The sequence below is a fragment of the Chrysemys picta genome, chromosome 4, assembly GCF_011386835.1.
Source record: "Chrysemys picta bellii isolate R12L10 chromosome 4, ASM1138683v2, whole genome shotgun sequence".
In the NCBI taxonomy this organism is placed as follows: domain Eukaryota; kingdom Metazoa; phylum Chordata; order Testudines; family Emydidae; genus Chrysemys; species Chrysemys picta.
This window is the reverse complement of record NC_088794.1, coordinates 112353231-112372991: the sequence shown is the minus strand read 5'-3', so window position 1 is coordinate 112372991 and position 19761 is coordinate 112353231. Positions and strand designations below refer to the sequence as shown.

At 44.0% G+C, this 19761-nt stretch overlaps 1 protein-coding gene across 4 annotated transcripts in view; it reads left to right on the top strand.

Moving 5' to 3' along the window:
• The window catches only part of ENTPD5 (ectonucleoside triphosphate diphosphohydrolase 5 (inactive)), a 42543-nt gene extending 23159 nt beyond the window's left edge, over window positions 1-19384 (top strand). For 3 of the 4 annotated variants that reach the window (XM_005301567.4, XM_024102108.3, XM_065595527.1), the window contains exons 7-15: window positions 641-676; window positions 1406-1494; window positions 3565-3644; window positions 6160-6221; window positions 6643-6744; window positions 9503-9643; window positions 10194-10250; window positions 13686-13801; window positions 16328-19384. In XM_005301567.4, the coding sequence (XP_005301624.1) occupies window positions 641-676; window positions 1406-1494; window positions 3565-3644; window positions 6160-6221; window positions 6643-6744; window positions 9503-9643; window positions 10194-10250; window positions 13686-13801; window positions 16328-16414 (770 nt within the window). In that variant the 3' untranslated portion in view covers window positions 16415-19384. The remainder of the gene's footprint in view (window positions 1-640; window positions 677-1405; window positions 1495-3564; window positions 3645-6159; window positions 6222-6642; window positions 6745-9502; window positions 9644-10193; window positions 10251-13685; window positions 13802-16327) is intronic. The other variant, XM_005301568.4, reaches the window with a different exon arrangement.
• The last annotated feature ends 377 nt before the right edge of the window (window positions 19385-19761 follow it).

Genomic DNA, 19761 nt, shown 5'->3' with positions numbered 1-19761 from the left:
TGGAGACCACTGCTGTAGGGAACAGTACTGCATGCGCAGGGAGAAGGACTAGTGGGTGCTAATAGAGCCTACTATGACCTTCACAGGTTTTTATTTTCTAAGTTCCCTCCTCAAACTGCATCTGTTTCAGCTGGAATCCCACAGCTGATGAGCTCAAGTGCTCCCCAATGCCAATACCAAGCTCAGTGGCTAGACCAGGAGAAGAGGAATTGTTCATATTTTACTGGGTCTCGCTAAGCAGATCCATGTTTTTCACATCTAACTGTATATACAAAAAAATTAAAATACAAAGAATGTGTATGCAGTTTTAAAGTTAGGAATTTAAATGCTCAAAAGTCAACTAACACTGAAGGCAAATTTACACATGCTACCTTGTCTCAGTGATCGTTTGTGTATCGATGTGACACAGAGACCAAGTCTTGGCTCTGCTCTAGATGTACAGATGCCAAAAAGCCCTCCCCCCACTTCTCCTTTTGATTTTACATGTCATGTTATTTTGTTATACGTGTAAGATGTTTGGGGCAGGGAACTTGTCTTGTTTGTCTGTCTGAAAAGCACACATTGTATGAGGCTGTGTGAGGGCACAGAAGGTAGAAGCGGTTTCAGTTCCCCTTTTTTTTTTTTTTTTTCCTCCTTGCAGGAGTTTTAGCCTGGATCACTGTGAACTTTCTGACAGGTAATTAACTGCTTGACTCACTGTTAGGCCTGAACTGGGTCCCTCCCATAGAAGGGAAGGAGTTTGAAGCTGGCTACCCTGTCTGTCCCGTCCCGTCCCCTCCACCCCCCCCCCCCGCCTTGCCTGGCTTACCCTCCCTCTCCTCTCCACTGTGACAGTAGAGGGGGGGAAGAAAACAGGAGAAACTAGAAGAAAGAGCCTCTGCCCTGGCTGAGGGAAAATGGTAATGGCCAGATCAGTTCTCAGAATTTGCAAGAGCTGGAAGCATTTGCCCTTCCTCTTCTGTACCTCGCCAAGAATCAGCTACAGATTGGGGGAATTTATGCTCTCTCTCTCCTACAGTCTGCTAGAGATGGGGGAGAAGATTTTACCCACATACAATTTTTGCCTGTGTAGGGATTTCCCCCCCTTCCTCTCCATGGAACTGAAGTTGAAATCAGGAGGGAAGTTCTCGCATCTCTGCCCTCAGTCCCTGCCCTGTGTCTGCCAGCCCCATGGTAATGAGTTGAGGGAAGGGGGTCATTCTTTCAGTCCCTGTGTTTCTGCCTGACACCACCCCAGCATGTTATGGAGACTAGCTTCACATTATGTGAAGCTAATCTTCATCTGGCCATGGACCCTTCAGGCTAAATCGGCCCCCATATGAGTCTGTGATGCATTGATGGCTGTAAGGACTTTATGGGCAGTCTCTGAGTTGAGTGGCTATTCTGAGCATGATATTGTCTGCAGGGCAGCTGTATGGCCAGAACCAGCAGACAGTTGGGACACTGGACCTGGGAGGAGCCTCAACCCAAATCACGTTCCTGCCACGGTCTGAGGTGAGGAGTATCATAGAATCATAGAATATCCGGGTTGGAAGGGACCTCACTAGGTCCTCTAGTCCAACCCTCTGCTCAAAGCAGGACCAGTCCCCAGACAGATTTTTGCCCCAGATCCCTAAATGGCCCCCTCAAGGATTGAACTCACAACCCTGGGTTTAGCAGGCCAATGCTCAAACCACTGCATGTGTGCTAGAGTTGCCATAACCATGGGTAATGGTGCCCAGGCACCCACATGCTCTGAGGACTCACTTTTTCAGCACAGGCACCTGCATGCCATCTGTGAAGGTCAGTCTGCTTTTGTTCCCTTTAATATTGACAATGAAATTCAAATGACAGGTGCTTGTAAACAAAAGATCCTGTTTAAGGAGAAAAGAAAAATGGGTATAAACCAAAGAAAAGCAGCTTGTGTTGTCTAGGCCCAGGCTGGACAGGCCTCACTAACATGGAACAGGAGTACTTGTGGCACCTTAGAGACTAACCAATTTATTTGAGCATAAGCTTTCGTGGGCTACAGCCCACTTCATCGGATGCATAGAATGGAACATATATTGAGGAGATGTGTGTACACACACACACACACACACACACACAGAGAGCATGAAAAGGTGGGCGTTGTCTTACCAGCTCTGAGAGGCCAATTAAGTAAGAGGAAAAAACTTTTGAAGTGATAATTTTGATAAGAAGTGTGAGAATACATGGTGTAAGTATTCTCACACTTCTTATCAAAATTGTCTGTACTGGGCTATCTTGATTATCACTTCAAAAGTTTTTTCCTCTTACTTAATTGGCCTCTCAGAGCTGGTAAGACAATGCCCACCTTTTCATGCTGTGTGTGTGTGTGTGTGTGTGTGTGTGTACACATCTCCTCAATATATGTTCCATTCTATGCATCCAATGAAGTGGGCTGTAGCCCACGAAAGCTTATGCTCAAATAAATTGGTTAGTCTCTAAGGTGCCACAAGTACTCCTGTTCTTTTTGCGGATACAGACTAACATGGCTGCTACTCTGAAACCTCGCTAACATGGGTTAGACTTCGTATGTTACAAAAGGAAAAGGTTTCCAGGGATGTTTCTTCCATGTTAGATGGAATTCTGAGTGGTGTCAATACTGGACTATAAGTGCTTCTCTTCCAGCCTGTTAGTGTATCTTCACTCCTTGAGCACAGGGGACAGATTATTAGGGAAGAGAAAGCACTGGGACAGGGACAGGTTGGGGGAGGTGGGATCACACGTGGGAAGAATGTGCAGAAGAGTCGGTGCCTACTAGAGCACACATTCCTTCAAAGCCTGCAATGGAACCCAAGATCCCCGAGTTTGACCATTTCTGTACTGTCAGCAAATACCTGTGAAACTCACTGGCAAAGTGTGTGTCTCATCCTCCTCTAGGGATCGAGGACGACAACATACTATTGCCATTATTTATGCTATTAGCTGAAATGGCAGACGGTCTGTGTTGTGAATCTGCAGGTTCCAAGCCTGCTGATGACTCATGGGGGTGTCAGTATGATGGTACTGGATTCAATTTCTGATTTATTTTTCCCTGTTGGCTTTTTTAAGAGCAAAGAAATTACACACACAAAAACAACATTGAAAGAAGATTATTAAGGTTGCAAAGTTAAGTGCTAAAAAAATGCCAGAATTTAGACCCCTCGTGCATCTTTAATTTAATTTTATGATCACATTATTTTTTCAAGAGAACCGATGCCTCATTCAGTTTTTGAGTGTTTGACTTTGCAACCTTGATAATGTTCTTTTAATTTTAGATTTTGTTTGTGTAATATAATTTAATGACTCTTACACATAATAATGTGCACACACAATGGGCAGAATTAAGGCTGCATGGGCTATACTGATTTTGAGGGCTGGACAGGTGAAGCATTATGGGTGCTACCACAATACCAAAAGTATGAGTTATTTGTCATGGAGGATGGATAGCTCCATGTAGCCGTATCTTGATGCCTATGTGAAAATTAGCAATGATATTATCACTAGGTTTTGTGTTTTTATTTTTTGGGTTTTTGATCGAGTAACAGGGACTGAAAGATATACTGTTTACTTAATTTTTAGGAAACCTTGGAGCAAACCCCTGTGGATTTTGTCACCTCATTTGAAATGTTCAATAGCACTTACAAGCTCTACACGCACAGGTGAGGAGCAAGAAGCTGCCACTTCCATTGGAAAATCAGTCCTTTCACAGCCTGAGATCCAGTCTAGGATGTACCATATTGTTCCATAGTGAGTTGTTGAGCCCTGATCTTCTGACTAGATTATCTGCTTGAAAACCATAACGTTAATTGAGCCTGGAAGGATGCAGAACCAATATGAATATCAATGAAAGGGGAAATCACAGTTTGTACCTCGAACAAGTTTTACGGGTAATCATTTTGAGAGAGGAGAAGCTCTGGTACATGGAGAGGTTAAATCAAACAGTTTGAGCCACTTTGGAAAGGGGGACAATGTAGATTCAGCTATCAAGACTCAACCAAGGACTGGAAATGGGATACAGGACCTCTCGCATCCCAAGCCACCAATTCCAGAAAGACTTGGCTTATTAGTCACTGAGATGCTCATTGTGTAAAAGTAATGTCCTTTGATCAGTTTCATCCTCTTGCTCTGTTATTATGAGGATAAATAGGAGCACCTCACTTACATACCGATACACAAAATGTATAGCCTAAAGATGGTAAGGGTACATGGTCGTCCCTCCCTGTCAGTCTTGGCGAGGGAGCCAGGCCCCCTTGCTACCATGTGGCTGTCCAACAAAGCTTAAGGGGGAACTGGCGCTTTCAGGGCTCTGACCCCAGTAGGCTATGAGTCTCTGGGCAGGGGCGAGCAGTAAGCAGTCTATAAGGCTCTGGCCCTTAGGCAAGGCAGAGCAACCAGCAGTTTTAAAGAGGGTCTGGCCCTCAGTGTAGGGCAGAGCTATAGGCAGTCTTTCGCCTGGCCTCTCGGCCTAAGGTGGGTAAGTGGCCACCTCAGGGGTGGGGCAGCCACAAGGGGTAGGGGGATGGGGCCCACCTTTCTCTATCAGGTCCCAGCCCTGGGCCCTGACAGCAGTGGAGGTGTGTGCCACTGGGTCAGCGGGGATCCCACTTAAACACACTGACCAGTATTCTGGCCATACAACCAGACTATTGTCTGGTGTCACTGGGCTACTTCCTATGACCCCATTGCAGTGTAGTTCTGTCTCATGGTGTCCTACATCTTCCCAGGGTTATACAGCCAGCAGCAGTCCAAGCAGCTCCTCTGTCCTCCTGTCAGTTGGCCAACCCAGCAGTCCTTCTGGTTCCTTGGCATTGCAGAGGTCGTCCTCAAGCGTAGGGCTCAGCAGTGGGCAGGACACATCTATCTCCTTCGCCAACTCCCCTCCAACTGAGCTGAAGGGCCCACCTTTTAAGTTTCCTGTCCCGCTCTTCTGCTTCCGGTGGGGCAGGTGTGGCTGGTCTGTCTTTGCCTACCCGGAGGTGAATGGTGCTTCCTTCCCCCCAGTCCCTTACAGTCGCAGCTGGGGTCCATGGCTCCTCGCTACACAATATCATGTCCCTCTCTTATTCCTCTCCTCTCAAAATTAAACAGCCCAATCTTCTCAATCTCGCCTTTGCATAGAAGTGTGCCCAGGCCTCTTAGCACTTTTCTTACCCACTTCTGAAATTATTTCTTTTCTGAGATAGGGTGAATTGAACTGAGCCCAGGTCAGGGCATTCCACTGAATGATATAACAACATTAGATTAATTTAAGAATTATTTTCTAACCTATACCTTGTGTATCCAAGCACTTTGTTTGCTTTTTTTGCCCACTGTTGCCATTGAGCAGGGGTGTTTATTGAGCTGTCAAAGGTGATGCCCAATCAGTTTTCTGGAGTAATTTACAGTTAATTTAAAACTCAGCCAAGTGTGAATAGTTAGTGATTTCAGTCCAGTCCTAGTGTACAAGAGACCATTATCACAATTAGAAACTTGGTTAGTCGTCTTAGCAGATGTAATGAGTTCTGTGGTATTCTATGGTGTCAAGTGCCCCAAGAATTGGTCCTGGAGTCTTTTTCTCTCTGGCCTGTATCAGTTGCCTGTGGTCATTTTTCCTATTGTTTTACATTCCTTGTATCTTTACCCAAAGTATTTCTGCACTGCCCTCTTGCTCATCACATCGTATCTTGTGGGCATCATAGATAATGTTGCCCAATTTCTGTTAGATCATCATCTCTATCACTGTGTATGACTTTTGGGTCCTCTTGCTTATTTCCCGTTCTCATTGCATTTGTTTGTAGAGATATACAGGTGTTAATGCTCCTTTTTACTCCGTTCTTCTGGTGCAGGAAGTCTGTCTTCTTTCTGATGCTTTTTATTTTAAATCTCAGAAATTCACACCAGATTTTTTGAGTTGCCCAAAAGCTTCCTATTCTTCTCTACCCACTTTCTGCCTAGTTCTAGATTTGCACCCCATGTGTGTGCTTTGTAACACCTTGTTTTTGCATTAGTCTGTTGGCACTTAGTTTCCCTCTGCCAGGAGAATAAATCCATCTAAGATGTAAAGGGGGATATAGGGTAGGAGGCACAGAAAGGGAATCTGGTTTGTGCATGCCATAGAGCTAGGGCTGGCTGTGTCTGGGCATGTCAGATGAGCCAGGGCAAAACTGCAATATTTTGTTTGGTGTTTTTTTGCAGCTATTTGGGCTTTGGACTGAAAGCTGCCAGACTAGCAACACTTGGAGCCCTGGAAATGAAAGGTACAGTCAGTTGAAATAGCCATGTTAGATACTTAAGGAGGTGAGTGAAGTTAATCTTGTGCCAGCTGCCCCTTTCCCATGTCTCCCATCCTGTATCTTACCCTTTTCTCCATTTCCCTGGCAGTGATCTGCCTAGAAAGTGAGAATAATATTTATTTCCCACTAACAGGTGAGAAGCCAAGCTGTGCTGCAGCTTGCAGGACCAAGGAGGGAGCGTATTCCAGAGTTCAGGCTATTCCCCAATTCAGAATCAGTTTATGCAGCATTTAACTTTTTAACCAAATCTTAATTTCCCCATGGACAAACTATAAGGCACCTTGGGGTTTTTCTCTCCTTCCTCTGGAGTATTGATTGGTTGGGGGGGGGAGAGTGGCATTGGGAGGTCGCAGCCCTTTCTGACTTTCCTCTGGCTTCCTTGCAGCAGTGGATGGACAAATGTTCCGAAGTTCTTGTTTACCGAAGCGACTGGAGGCAGAGTGGCACTTCGGGGGAGTGAGATATCAATATGGTGGCAACAGAGAAGGTATATTAAGGAGGCTTTGTTTCTGGCAGAGTTGGGTACCTTCCTTTTGTGGGATAAGCCTCAGACCCTAGGAAGAGGGTGTTTTTGGTCAACACCCTTTTTGTGACCCTGTTCTTTGAGGATGTCAGTCAGTGCTCAGGGATATGGTCACAGAGCCAGTCACAAGTCACTTGACATGGAAATCCCTTGATACAGCACAGGAAAAATCTGAAGTGATCAGGCTCAGGGCAGCTGGCCCTGTAGAAGTTGCCATTTCTCACTGCAAAATTCTGTAGATCTCTGGTAGGCAGTTTTGGATCTACTCGTCCCACTGAGGTAAAATTAGTGATTAATTTTGAGAGCTCATGGGATGGGTGAGGTCTCAGAAGGCTGGAGAAGGGCAAACATTGTACCTGTTTTTGAAAAGGGAACAAAAAGGACCTAGGGAATTAGAGACCTGTCACCCTAACATCAGTACCTGGAAAGATACTATGAAGAAATAATTAAATAATTGATAAGCACCTAGATAATAGAGTGATAAGTAATAGCCAACATGGATTTGTCAAGAACCAATTGTGCTAAATCAATCTAATATTCTTCTTTGACAGGGTAACTGGCGTCCCCATTATGCATTGGGCAGTAGATGTGATTTATTTTAGTAAAGCTTTTTACACCATCACACGTGAGATGATCATAAGCAAACTAGGGAAATGTGGTCTAGATGAAAGTACTATAAAGTGGGTGCATGACTGCTTGAAAATCTGTTGTCAAAATCATTATTGATGGATCATCAAATTGGGAGGATGTATCTAATGGGGTACCGCATGGTTGTGTTCTGGGATGGATACTATTCAGTATTTTCATTAGTGACTTGGATAATAGAGTGGAGAGTCTGCTTATAAAATTTGAGGATGACACCAAACTGGGAGGGGTTGCAAGCACTTTGGAGGACAGGATTACAATTCAAAAGGACCTTGATAAATTGGAGAATTGGTCTGAAATCAACAAGATGAAATTCAATAAAGACAAGTGCAAAGTACAAACTTAGTAAGGAAAAATCAAATGCACAATTACAAAATGGGGAATACCTGGTTAGGCAGTGGTCCTGCAGAAAAAGGATCTGGGGATTATAGTGGATCACAATGCCTAGTCTCTGAAGGATTCATGCGCAGTTCAGCAAAAACACATATGATGTAAATAGTGGACTCAGGCAGGTGACACAGTAGGGCCTGGGTCCTGGCTGAGTCCAAGTATGATGCTGGAGTAGAGAAAGAACATAAGAATCGCCATACTGGGCCAGACCAATGGTCTATATAGCTCAGTATCCTGTCTCCCAATAGTGGCCAGTGCCAGGTGCTTCAGAGAGAATGAACAGAACAGGCAATCATCAAGTGATCCATCCATCCTCTGTCGCTCATTCCCAGCTTCTGGCAAACGGCTAAGATCACTCAGAGCATGGTGTTGCATCCCTTCCTATCCTGGCTAATAGCCATTGATAGACCTATCCTACATGAACTTATCTAGTTCTTTTTTGAACCCTGTTATAGTTTTGGCCTTCACAACATCCCCTGGCAAAGAGTTCCACAGGTTGACCGAGCATTGTGTGAAGAAATACTTCCTTTTGTTTAAATTAATAGGCAGCAGGTTTAAAACAATTTGACCCCTAGTTCCTGTGTTACGTGAAGGAATAAATAACACTTTCCTATTCATTTTCTCCACAGCAGTCAAGATTTTGTAGACCTCTATCATATCCCCCCCCTTTAGTCATCTCTTTTCTAAGATGAACAGTCCCAGTCTTTTTAATTTCTCCTCATATGGAAGCTGTTCCATGCCCCTAATAATTTTTGCTGCCCTTCTCTATACCTTTTCCAATTCCAGTATATCTTTTTTGAGATGGGGCAACCAGATCTGCACACAGTATTCAAGATGTGGGCGATCATGGATTTATATAAAAGCATTATGATATTTTCTGTCTTGTTATCTATCCCTTTTTAATGCCACTGCACACTGAGTGGATGTTTTCAGAGAAGTATCCACAATGACTCCACGCTCTCTCTCTCTCTCTCGAGTGCTAACAGCTAATTTAGACCCCATCGTTTTGTATGTATAGTTGGGATTATGTTTTCCATTGTGCATTACTTTGCATTTATCAACACTGGATTTCATCTGCCATATTGTTGCCCAGTCACCCAGTTTTGTGAGACCCCTTTGTAATTCTTCGCAGTCTGCTTTGAACTAAACTATCTTGAGTAATTTTGTATTGTCTGCAAATTTTGCCACCTCACTGTTTATCCCTTTTCCCAGATCTTTTATGAGTATATTGAATATTACTGGTCGCAGTACAGACCCCTGGGGGACACCACTATTTCTCGCTCTCTCTCTCCTGAAAACTGACCATTTATTCCTACCCTGTTTCCTATCTTTTAACCATTACCTGATCCATGAGAGGACCTTCCCTCTTATCCCAATACAGTTTATTTTACTTAAGAGCCTTTGGTGAGGGACCTTGTGAAAAGCTTTCTGAAACGAAGTATATATGTAGTGTACTAAGGAGGAGAGTTGCTGAGATATTATGGAAGAGAACTTCCTCTTGGGTTTGGATGTCTAAACTTCTCCCTTTCACACTCTCTCATTCCCTCTCACCCTTCGCTGAGTTTCTCTCCCTTTCTTATTTCTCCTTTGGACTCTTTCTCTTTTGCTTTCCCTTCAATTGTCACTGGTTCCTCTATCTCCTGATCTGTCTTTGTGGGTTCATTTTTGTGTATGTTTGCCCTGGCAGGGGAAACAGGATTTGAGCCTTGCTATTCAGAAGTGGTGAAGGTCGTACAAGGGAAATTGCACCAGCCAGATGAGATTCGCAGACGCTCCTTCTATGCCTTCTCCTATTATTATGATCGAGCTGTTGATACCGACCTGATAGGTAAATCAGCTTGTGATAGAGAGCTCTTGTGTGATGATGTGCATGTTCATTAACTAGGAGAGGGAAACTGAGGCAATGAGGTTACTTAGCATAAGGGGTGGGAAGAACAGGCTGTGGGGAAGATGGGCCGCCTGTGTGGCTTTGATGGAGGATAGGAAGAAACGCACCCAAGGAACAAACATGGAGCTGAGTCCCCCAACACAGTTTGTCTTGGAGTACCTTTCCAAGACCTGAAGAGCAGCTCTGTGTAGCTCGAAAGCTTCTCTCAGTCTCCAACAGAAGTTGGTCCACTAAAAGCTATTGCCTCACCCACCTTGTCTCTCTAATATCCTGAGACTGACACGTCTACAGCTACACTGCATACAGCATTCAGTAGATAATGACTTTCACTTTCTTGTGTTCTACCCTCTGCAGCTCTGTGTATTCTGTGCTGCAGAATCTACCCTTTGCCTCAGAGTTATGCTCCAGAATCTAAGCTTTCGTTTAAAAAAAAAAAAAAAAAAAAGTTTCTCAGACCTGTGATGGTGCTTTCTCATGACTTACTTTTCAGATTATGAAAAGGGAGGAGTTCTAGAAGTGAGAGATTTTGAACGGAAAGCTAAAGAAGGTAAATACTGTGAAACATAAGAGCTATGGGAAAGGGAGACAATGGCAATATGTGCAATAATTATACACCCTACAGACCAGGGGACTGATTTAAAAAAGAAATACAAATCAGCTATGCCCAATTGCTCCCTCCATCTATCCCTGGCTGCCCTGTCATGTATCCTTATTAGTTTCCTCATTTCTTGTAATAGAGGAATTTGAAGATGGAAAGCATACTGGCCTTACAGTTCAGGGAGTGTGTTTCATTCATAAGGATCATTGTGGCAGGAAGTGGACCTGCTGTACTAAAATCAAGAAGGACTTCTGGACTTCATGTCTGAGCTTAGCAGAGTGCTGACCCTTGTTAGTCCAGCATCCCATCGCTTTTGAACTCGTTATATCTCAAACAACCTGGACTCGCTTTGAATTCTGTTAAAGTTTACCTGGAAGCCACTTCTGCTTTTCACCCTCCCATGAGTCGATCATCTAGTTTTCACATCCTATTATGAAAAAATATTTGAAGGGCCTGATTCATGTGTTTTCATCTGTTTATGAATCACCATCTTGAGACTTGAACTTGGTGTTTACAAAGCTAATGGCAGTGCAGTTTGAGTTGTCACATTGTTCATTGCTCTGTCCATCACTGAATATGGTGTTCCTGATAGCGACATTAGCCCAAAGAGTGAGATCCAAGACCTGCTGGCTGATCACCCCCATGTATGCTGTTCCGTAAGAATAAGGTGTTTCTGTGCCCACACACAGAATTTTTAACTAAAATTGGCTCTGATTGCCACTTTAATCCATCTATTAATTATCCATAATCCTCCCCAAATCACATTTGTGACCGAGAGGCTAAATTACATGGTTTGGGGTAAAAAATTCAACCCCCAAGTGAATTAAGAGCTTAGGTCATTTTATTTTCAATTAAACTTAAGCTCCTGAGTGACTTAGGTGCTTTTGAAAATGGTCTTAGGCTCCTAAGTCACTTTCAAGATTTTGAAAATGTAACCGTAGATGTTCAGAGAGCCTTGAGCTCTTGAGACACGAGTAAGGACCTGATCCAGCACTCACTGAAGTCAACTAAATGACTTCAATTGGGAATTGGATCAAACAGTAATTTCATATGTAAAATTCCTAGACTGTTTGTACCCTGTTGGGGTAAACCTGAGGGCAGGCTCTTTGACACTTGGATTTATCTAAATAGATTAGAACGTGTATGCAAACATGTTATGGCCTTGAGGATGTGACTGCATCAGGATTTTAAACCATATTAATATAGGTCTAATATTTTGATTGCATGTCTCTGACATTTGCCATCACAGAGATATGTAAAGCTGTGTCTTGGAGTTCTAGTCAGTGCTCTATGCAGCATTACTCTGTTTATTTGGCTTTTAGATCTGATGCTCCACAAGAACAATCCTAGAGTCTTTATTTAATTAATGCTTCTCTTGCTCACGTCTGTGAGGCTGCGACTACATCTCAATTCCCTGTAGTGGTGGCCCACACAGTCAATTCTTGCTTGAGAGGAGAAAGAACAGTTATTTACCCGGAACAGTAGCTCTGTGAGATGTTGGCCTGTATGGGATTCACACTTCCCAGTCTTCTTCGTCTTTGCCATAGAATCTTGATTTAGCAGAAGAACTTAAGTGGTAGTAGGGGCCACATATAACCCCTTTTATATCCTGGGGCTTATATGTGGTGTTGAGGAGGCGATAGCCCCAACAGGCTCTGCTGGTTAGAAGGTTCCAAACTTGCATACTGACCCAGAGCCTACATCCATACAGGAACTCAGCTTGAACTACAGCTGTGTGGTTAAGTAGCCTTTCTGTCCACCTTGTGACCTTTTAACCCTAAAATATCCAAGTCCACCATATGGAGGGAGGGATGGCAAGTCTTCAGTTGTGACTATGTCGTTTCTGAGTTGTACCCATCCGTACGGGTGGAAAACTTTCACAACTTGTATCAAAAACAACTTGAGCATTTATTATGAATTTGGTTTTTTTAAAAAGGAAAGTCATGGGCTCTGACCTTGTGACCAAGTTTCAGTCCAAAGAGAATTTTTATGAATTTTATGGTGATTTATAAGCACCCCAAGGTGCTTATAAGGTGGAAATGAGACGTATATAAAGAGGCCAATGTAAGGAAGTGAAAGAGATGCGGTGAACTTACTGCATGTAAGATGGTAAGGGCCTAAGTATATTTAATGGAACATACATTGGCTAGCAGTATATAAGCAATATAATTGTTGGCCTAGTTTGGTGTGATCAATAAGACCTTTGAATAACCCTTTTGGGAAGGAGTGCAAACAAAGCCTTTCTGGCTTACTAAATATCCTGTTGTTCAGTTTTGTGGAATGCCCTTGAATGTCCCTGATTTGGGTACAAGACAAAGAAGACAGCATTGTGACCTGCCGAACACGATCAGAGTAAACAAGGAAAATCCCTGTCAAATAATAAGATTAGTAGGTTTGTTACTGTTAATAAATAGATAAACGTTCTATAGTCTAATGTATAATGCGGAATTTCATATTTGGTCATAAATATTAATTATTATATAATGAATCACAAGCGGGGGTGTTGATAAAAGTAGGGAGTCCCCTTGGGTATAAAAAGAGTGTACTAAGACTTAAGCTGTTGCCTTTGTTTGTGTACATGCAGGTAACATATTGGCCTGTTACATCCTAGCTGATCACTGGGGTGTGGCATTCTGTACCTAGGCTGGAAAAAAGGCTGTTCCTTGGATTTGAACTCCGAGTTAGCAGCGGTTATTTTTCTGCTACAGCAAGCAGTGCTTGTCTGCTTGCCTAGGTTCATATATAACCTGTGGGCCTGGCTGGTGGTCTGTAATATCCTTACAGCTAAGAGAAGTGAATGCGCCCATTACAGATGCAGCGTAACTTTCTCCCAGCTATTGGACCTGTGAGGAATTAGCTAAAAGGAAAGGGTGGAAGGCTCAATCTCGAGGCCTCAGTGTGGGCTAGCACTTAGTAACAACCTAAAATCACAAGGGAAAAATTGAGTTAAGAAATGAGCTGTCAAGGGAGATGGTGGAATCTAAGTCATTGGGGGGATTCCAGGTGAGACGACTAGACAAGGAAGGATTTGGGCTAGTGTGTCCTTTGATGAAAGAGTAGGTAACCTAAGAGCTCACTTTTAGCTTTACTGTTCATTAAAAGCTGACTCAGCCTTCACTAGAGCTGTGTGAATGATCTTGCTGTGTTAAGAGGTGTTCATAATGGTGTCCAAAGGAAACAGGAGAAGTACCTTGAACATAAAATACTAATGTGCTAATCCCTGGCTTTAAAGAACAGCTGTGTAGACTCTGATTCCCTGCACTTGGAAGCAAAGGGCTTGTGCTCAGCACCTGTGCCATAGATTCTGATTATATGTGCTGTTTAGTCAAGTGTTCTACTAATGAATACCCTTCTGAGCCCTTTTTCTCTCTCTCTTCCCTTTAGTGTGTGATAACATGGACAGGTACACCTCCGCCAGCCCTTTCCTCTGTATGGATCTCAGTTACATCACTGCCTTACTAAAAGAAGGCTTTGGATTTGGGGATAACACACTCTTACAGGTGAGAGAAGCATTGCAAGGACCTAGTACTGGCTTTCCTGTATCTTGAGTGAAGAAGATGCATTAACATTCTGGCTCATGGAGTCTTACCTCTTCCTTCTACGTACACAGTGGTGGGATGAGACAGAATGCATTTCATAGATTCACTGCTTTGGCAAGGGATTGAATATAGCCACTGGCCTGTTGGTTATGATGACCTAGAATTAAGCACTAGACACTTCCAGAAGTTTGTCATTTCCTGGTGATCTTCTCAACTCAAACTTGACACAACATTTAGATTTTGTTTAATAATCATACAAGAAGCTTTCAAAACCTAAAATTAGTTCTAATTTCCTGATTTTTAAAAAACTTATTCAGTGTAAATACATATGAACAAAAACTTTCCTCTGCAGTGTGTGCAACCCCAACATGGAAGCTCTGAGGACTCGACGGCATCAGTGGTGAAAATAGAAATAGACTTGAGAAATTCTCCCACTTTGAATTATCTTGGGTGCTGCTAGTCACATAGGGAAGGGAATGTATCTAATGTACATATGAGCCAAAGGCTCTTGGCTTTTCTCTGCTCTGGACCCTTAAGTTTCTGTGGGTGTGCCTGCCTTTTACATGTCCTTAGTCATTTGTACTGAGACACTTGTTGGCAGCTGCTCTTCCCTCCTAAGTAGCACAATACACCTTGCAGTTTCCCAGCCCCCTTTACCACCCTACAAACTCCCAGAACAAATGCCCATTTGCAGAGCACCTCCTGACCTTTCTTCCACCGTCGAAACTGGACATGCAGGCCTAGCTGACTTTCTTATTTTTGAACAGCTACTTCCCTCTCTTTCTGGCTTCCCAACTCCCTACCTTCCAGTTCTCTGCTAGTGTGTGTGTGTGTGTGTGTGTGTGTGTGTGTGTGTGTGTGTGTGTGTGTGTGTGTGTGTGTGTGTGTGTGTGTGTGTGTGTGTGTGTGTGTGTGTGTGTGTGTGTGATAATTGCTGCCCCCCAAACCTTTCCAGTACAGATGATCGGACAGGTCTTGCTGGAGAGAGAGATGACAATAAGCAAGTAAGCATAAAATTTACCTCTAATAAAGTGATGAGGCTGCTTGTTTCATAGTGGACATGTTTTTATTTAGGTTGGTGTAGGAAGGAGGGTTCAGGTGGAAGAAATGTAAGAAAAGGTGGCTGTAGGGGGATGTGAAAGAGGAGGAAGGGAGGGTGCATGGGGAACAGGATCAAGGAGGCTGTTCCCAGAAGAGGGAGCAGCATGGGAGAAGGAACAGAGGTATTTGTGGAAAAAGGATTCAGAGGGTGAGAAGGGAAGTAGATGTGCACACCGAGTGGATGTGAGAGAGAAGCAGGAGATAAGATGTGGGCAGAGCCTTGACTGAAACAAGATTGGATTTGATATGGAAGGAAATTAAAGGCTTGGGGCGAGATAGTGTTGGACAGCAGCAGAAGCGGAAGAGAAATTTGGCAGCAGCAGGTTTACATTCTCACCAGCTGCTAACTCCCCCCCCCCCCCCCCACCCAACCTCTTCCCCACCATCTTCCCTCCCCCATGAAGCACTTGGTTCCTCCATCCATCTAGGACATGTGACCCCAGTCCGCCTCATGATGTGTAGTTTCCATGTGTATAATCTCTTGAACCTAAGCACGATGAAGGTTAATCCAGCTCCTTAGAAAAATCCAGTTCAGGGGTCACTATTGTTCTTACCGATTATGAAACCGGAAATAAGAAAATATAAGAATTCCTGTGTTTATCCCATTTTTTTCTCTGTGGCCCAAGTTCGTTCTGTCTGTCTGTGGAGGGAGGTTCTGTGGGCTTTATTATTCTTCACAGAGCCAATCTCTGCTTAGCTCTTCCCCCCTCTTGTAGCTGGCTAGATCGCAGGTGGAGAACACTTAGCAACTTGTTGCTATGGGAGGATTTTAGGCAGGTCTGTGGGGAGGCAGTCTGAGGTTGGGGAGGATTTCTTACAGTGGAGAGCAGGCTGAGACTGTTCACTTTGCTTCCTCAGTGTATTTACTCTCTATCCCAAAATCACTTATTTCTTGTCTTCAGTATGATTGTCAGGCCAGGGACCAGTAGGGGCTAGCAAGGAGAAGGCAGGACAGTGAGGAGTGGTATTGGGAAGTGCAGAGGGAGACAAAGTTAAAGAACTGAAAAGGATACTGGTCCGGATTGTACAGTGGGCTACAGATGAGTACAACACCTAATAGAAAGCAGGTATCTATGCTGCCCAAGCAGTCCCCTATCCCCATGCCAAGTTGTTGCAACTGGACTCAAAGGAGAGAGACTGTTGTTAGTATTTGTTCTTTTAAAATCCATCTGATTCCATAACAGATGTTAGTGGACACTAGCAGTTCAGGTTGCTGCCTCCAGGCAATATCCATTGTGTTTTCCTTTGCAGAGTACCGAGTGAAGCTCTTTCAGGTTGTTGCCATTCTGTGCATCTACCCATCAGCTCGCTCTTTGTCTATGGTGGCAGCTGTATAGGTCTAGGAGAAATGTTGCAACTGACTGATTTCTTTTTGTTTCTTCATAGTTAACAAAGAAAGTGAACAACATAGAGACAAGCTGGGCCTTGGGTGCCACCTTTCACCTGCTGCAGTCTCTGGGCCTCTCCCACTGAGCCAGCACCCCCTGCAGAACATTGGCCTTTCCAGAAGGAAGAGAGGGCAAGTTCAAATTTCCAACTGCATAGCTCAGCAGGAGTCAGTCCTTCAGCAAAACATGGATCAAAGCCAGGGAATCAATTCCTCAAGGACTAGGCAGTTCCCAGCTGCAATGAGAGCAGCCCCAGTATGGTTTTTAAATAACTTAATTGCAGTCATTGATACAAAATCTGCCTCCAGAAAGCCAAAGAAGCTGATTATATTTATAAGCAGCCTGGACACCGGTTCAGTGAATGGATTCATAGATGCCCCGTGTTACCAGCAGTTCAGAGTGCTTGTCATGCACCAGCAAACCACAAACCTTTTGTGGCTGATGCTTGATAATTTTTACATGTAGAACTGAAGTTTGGCCCTGAGAATTTTAAAAAATATAAATATTCAAACATAACACATGCATTCAATGCAGAGTGAAATCCCCAACGTGTTGTAAACCTCAGTTTTCAATGTGTTAGCCCTTAGCCTGCTTAATACTGAGGGCTTTTACCCTTTCAGGATTGGCCAGTTCCAAAGCAAGTGTTTCTTGGGCAGGGATGAGGGAAAGGTTTTAGCAGAAGGCAAGAAGGGGTTATGTTGGCTGTCTTGGTTTGGAAGCCTGGGCCTCTTCCCTCCCTGTTCTCCCCCTCTGACCAGTCTCATGCTAAGCAGTATTGAGTAAGGTAGAACCAGCATGGAACCAAAAATCAATTCTCTGGGCAGAGGATGCTGGTTAAGGAGCTATGGTGAGACAAGGACAGAGTTTTTCACTTACTTGAGGTGAAAGGGAGAGGAAAATGGGAGTGGAAGTAACTTGGTTCCTGGTCAAATTTAGAATCAGACAGATCCTTCATTTCCCCCCTTAGGGTTTGTGTTTTAACCCACTGAACTCTAAGTCCATGAGAGCAGGAACTATAATAATAATATTGCAGGGTTGGGCCCATAACACACAAATCTAAGCTAGTGGGGAGGGCGGGGGGAGTGGGGGGGAGTGTGTGGCTGGCCCCTACAACCTCTATTTTATACAGCCATACTCTTAGTACAAGACTCCTGGCAAGTCACTGCACGGGGGTAGAGAATGTGTCTTTTTTAATATCTTATACAGTTGGTCTGTAGAAACAGGGCACTCAAGGAAGGGGTTGTAGCTTCTCAGTATTTCCTCCCCTCCCCCAACCCAGGCACTCTGGCATGACAGTACTTGGTTGTCCAATGGTATGTTTCAGAGTGGCAATTTTAATCTCTCGTAGCCTGAATGGTTATGTGGAAGCAAAAGCGAGGTTTACATTTGGAAGCAAAAAGTGCTCTCATGAGATGGCCCACAGTGCCAGCTTGCTTCTTCAGCACAGCCTGTTGGGGGCAGTCTTTTCCCTCTCATGCTAAACTGCCTGCCCCTTCTCTTCCAGCTGAGGTGAGGCAAAGCTCCCATAATGACCTGAGAAATTCCCCTGCAACTTCCCAGTAAAACAGGCCAGTCCCTCTAGTGTAAAATACCTCAAAACTGGCCTGTGTTATACAGGGAATGTAAGAAGCCTTCACCACCCCATCCTCATGCAGAAATGACTGTTCTGTATTATTTGCCAGAGGTCATGGCAATGCTGCCTATGCACACATTACTAGGGAAGTGCAGTCGTCTACTACTTATAAACCTTGCTTTTAGCAAACTTTTTCTGTCTTGGAATTTTCACTGACTATGCGATTGGATGAAGTGACCAATAGCACGGCTAGATGACATCTGAGAACTAGCTATTTTAGCCACCCATTAATCTGAGCCCTTGCTGTGACATGTAGCCTGCTGCTAGTTCTAGATCTGACCTTGGCAGCAGGAATGAAGCCAGCTGCATCTAGAGCTGGAAGGCAAGGGGAGGGAGTGAGACAAGGGCAACAGAAGACCTACCACCATCTCCATTTGTTCAAGCCCTTGGGATAACTTGGAGAAAGGCCTGAGCGTGTTTGGGGGAGGGAGGTAGACCAGAGAATAGCACAAGTACAGTTCAGAATACGTTTTCTTTGTGTTCTTAGTATCAAGTTCAGGCACTACAGACTCTGTTGGGAGCATCTGCTTTCTCTGTACCAAAGTTGCATTAAGTCTGACAGGCTCAGGGCCTTGATCTTTTAGTTGTACAGTTTGTAAACTGAAGCATTGCTGCTGTTGATCAAGGGCCCAATTGTGCAGTCCTTGCACAAAATTCTCAACTTGCACAAAAACTGCAGGATAGAATCCTAAATTTTCATCTGAATTATCCCAGAGGTGAGTTGGGGACTTCACCTGCTTCTTCAAATCCCCATACCTACCCTAGTGCAATGAGATTATTTATTAATAAGCACAAAGTAGCCTTGTAAGAGAAGGGTCCTGATCTGCATCATTGCTGGAGAGGAGAAAGTACCTGGATAGAGGACATTGATTCTAACAGAAGTGACTGTAGAGCTTAGGGCTATGTCTGTATTGTGAGCTAGAGGTGATTTCCCCTGCTCATGTATACATACTCATGTTGGTTCCCATTGAGTTAGCAAGTGTATAAATAGCAGAGACAGGCAGAGTACAAACCTGCCTAAAACCAGTGGGTATGTTCTTGGCATGGCTCAGCTGGGCCTCCGTTGTCACTACCTATGCTATCACCGCTAAATTGCTATTTATACTCCTGCTAGCTCAACGACAGCTAGTACGAGTATGCATATGTGAGCAGGGGAGTCACACCCCTCGCTTGCAGTGCAGGCATAGCCTGAGAGAGTTTGCTTTCAGTCACAAACTCACATTTAAGTCCCCTTTGTAATGTTAATTCCTGATATTAGTTAAATGTACATGATAGCACGGCTATAAAATATAAATCCAGTGCTCACATTGTATTACAGCATTAAGTAATTAATTGTCTAATGTAGGAGCCTGGTGTTTGGAACATTAAGACAAGGCCACTCAAATGCCTATTTTAGTAATTAAAAAGCTATTTTTAACAAAATGTTCTTGGATTCAAACCTTGGTGATGAAGTTTTCCTCCTTTCTAGATCTCAGTGTTACTCCTCCGTACCAAAGAAATGGGATGGCACCCACAACTCTCAAGACTAGCCAGTTTCCTGAGAAGGGCCCTCCATTAGACACCCCTTGGCCCTCCCAAGAGGGGGTTGTTTGGGGACGAGGAGACAGGCTCAGGCTTACAGAGCCAGTCTTACCCTGATCTGGCACCAGATCTTGCTCCAGCAGCTGGAGCCTGACAACCCAGAGGGAGAGCACCACAGTGCAGTAAGGTGTAGGGAAAACAGTACATTTACTGCCTCTTCAACCTTAGGCTAAAAGGACTACTTCTATATGAAAGCACATAGCAAAGATGCTTCAGTA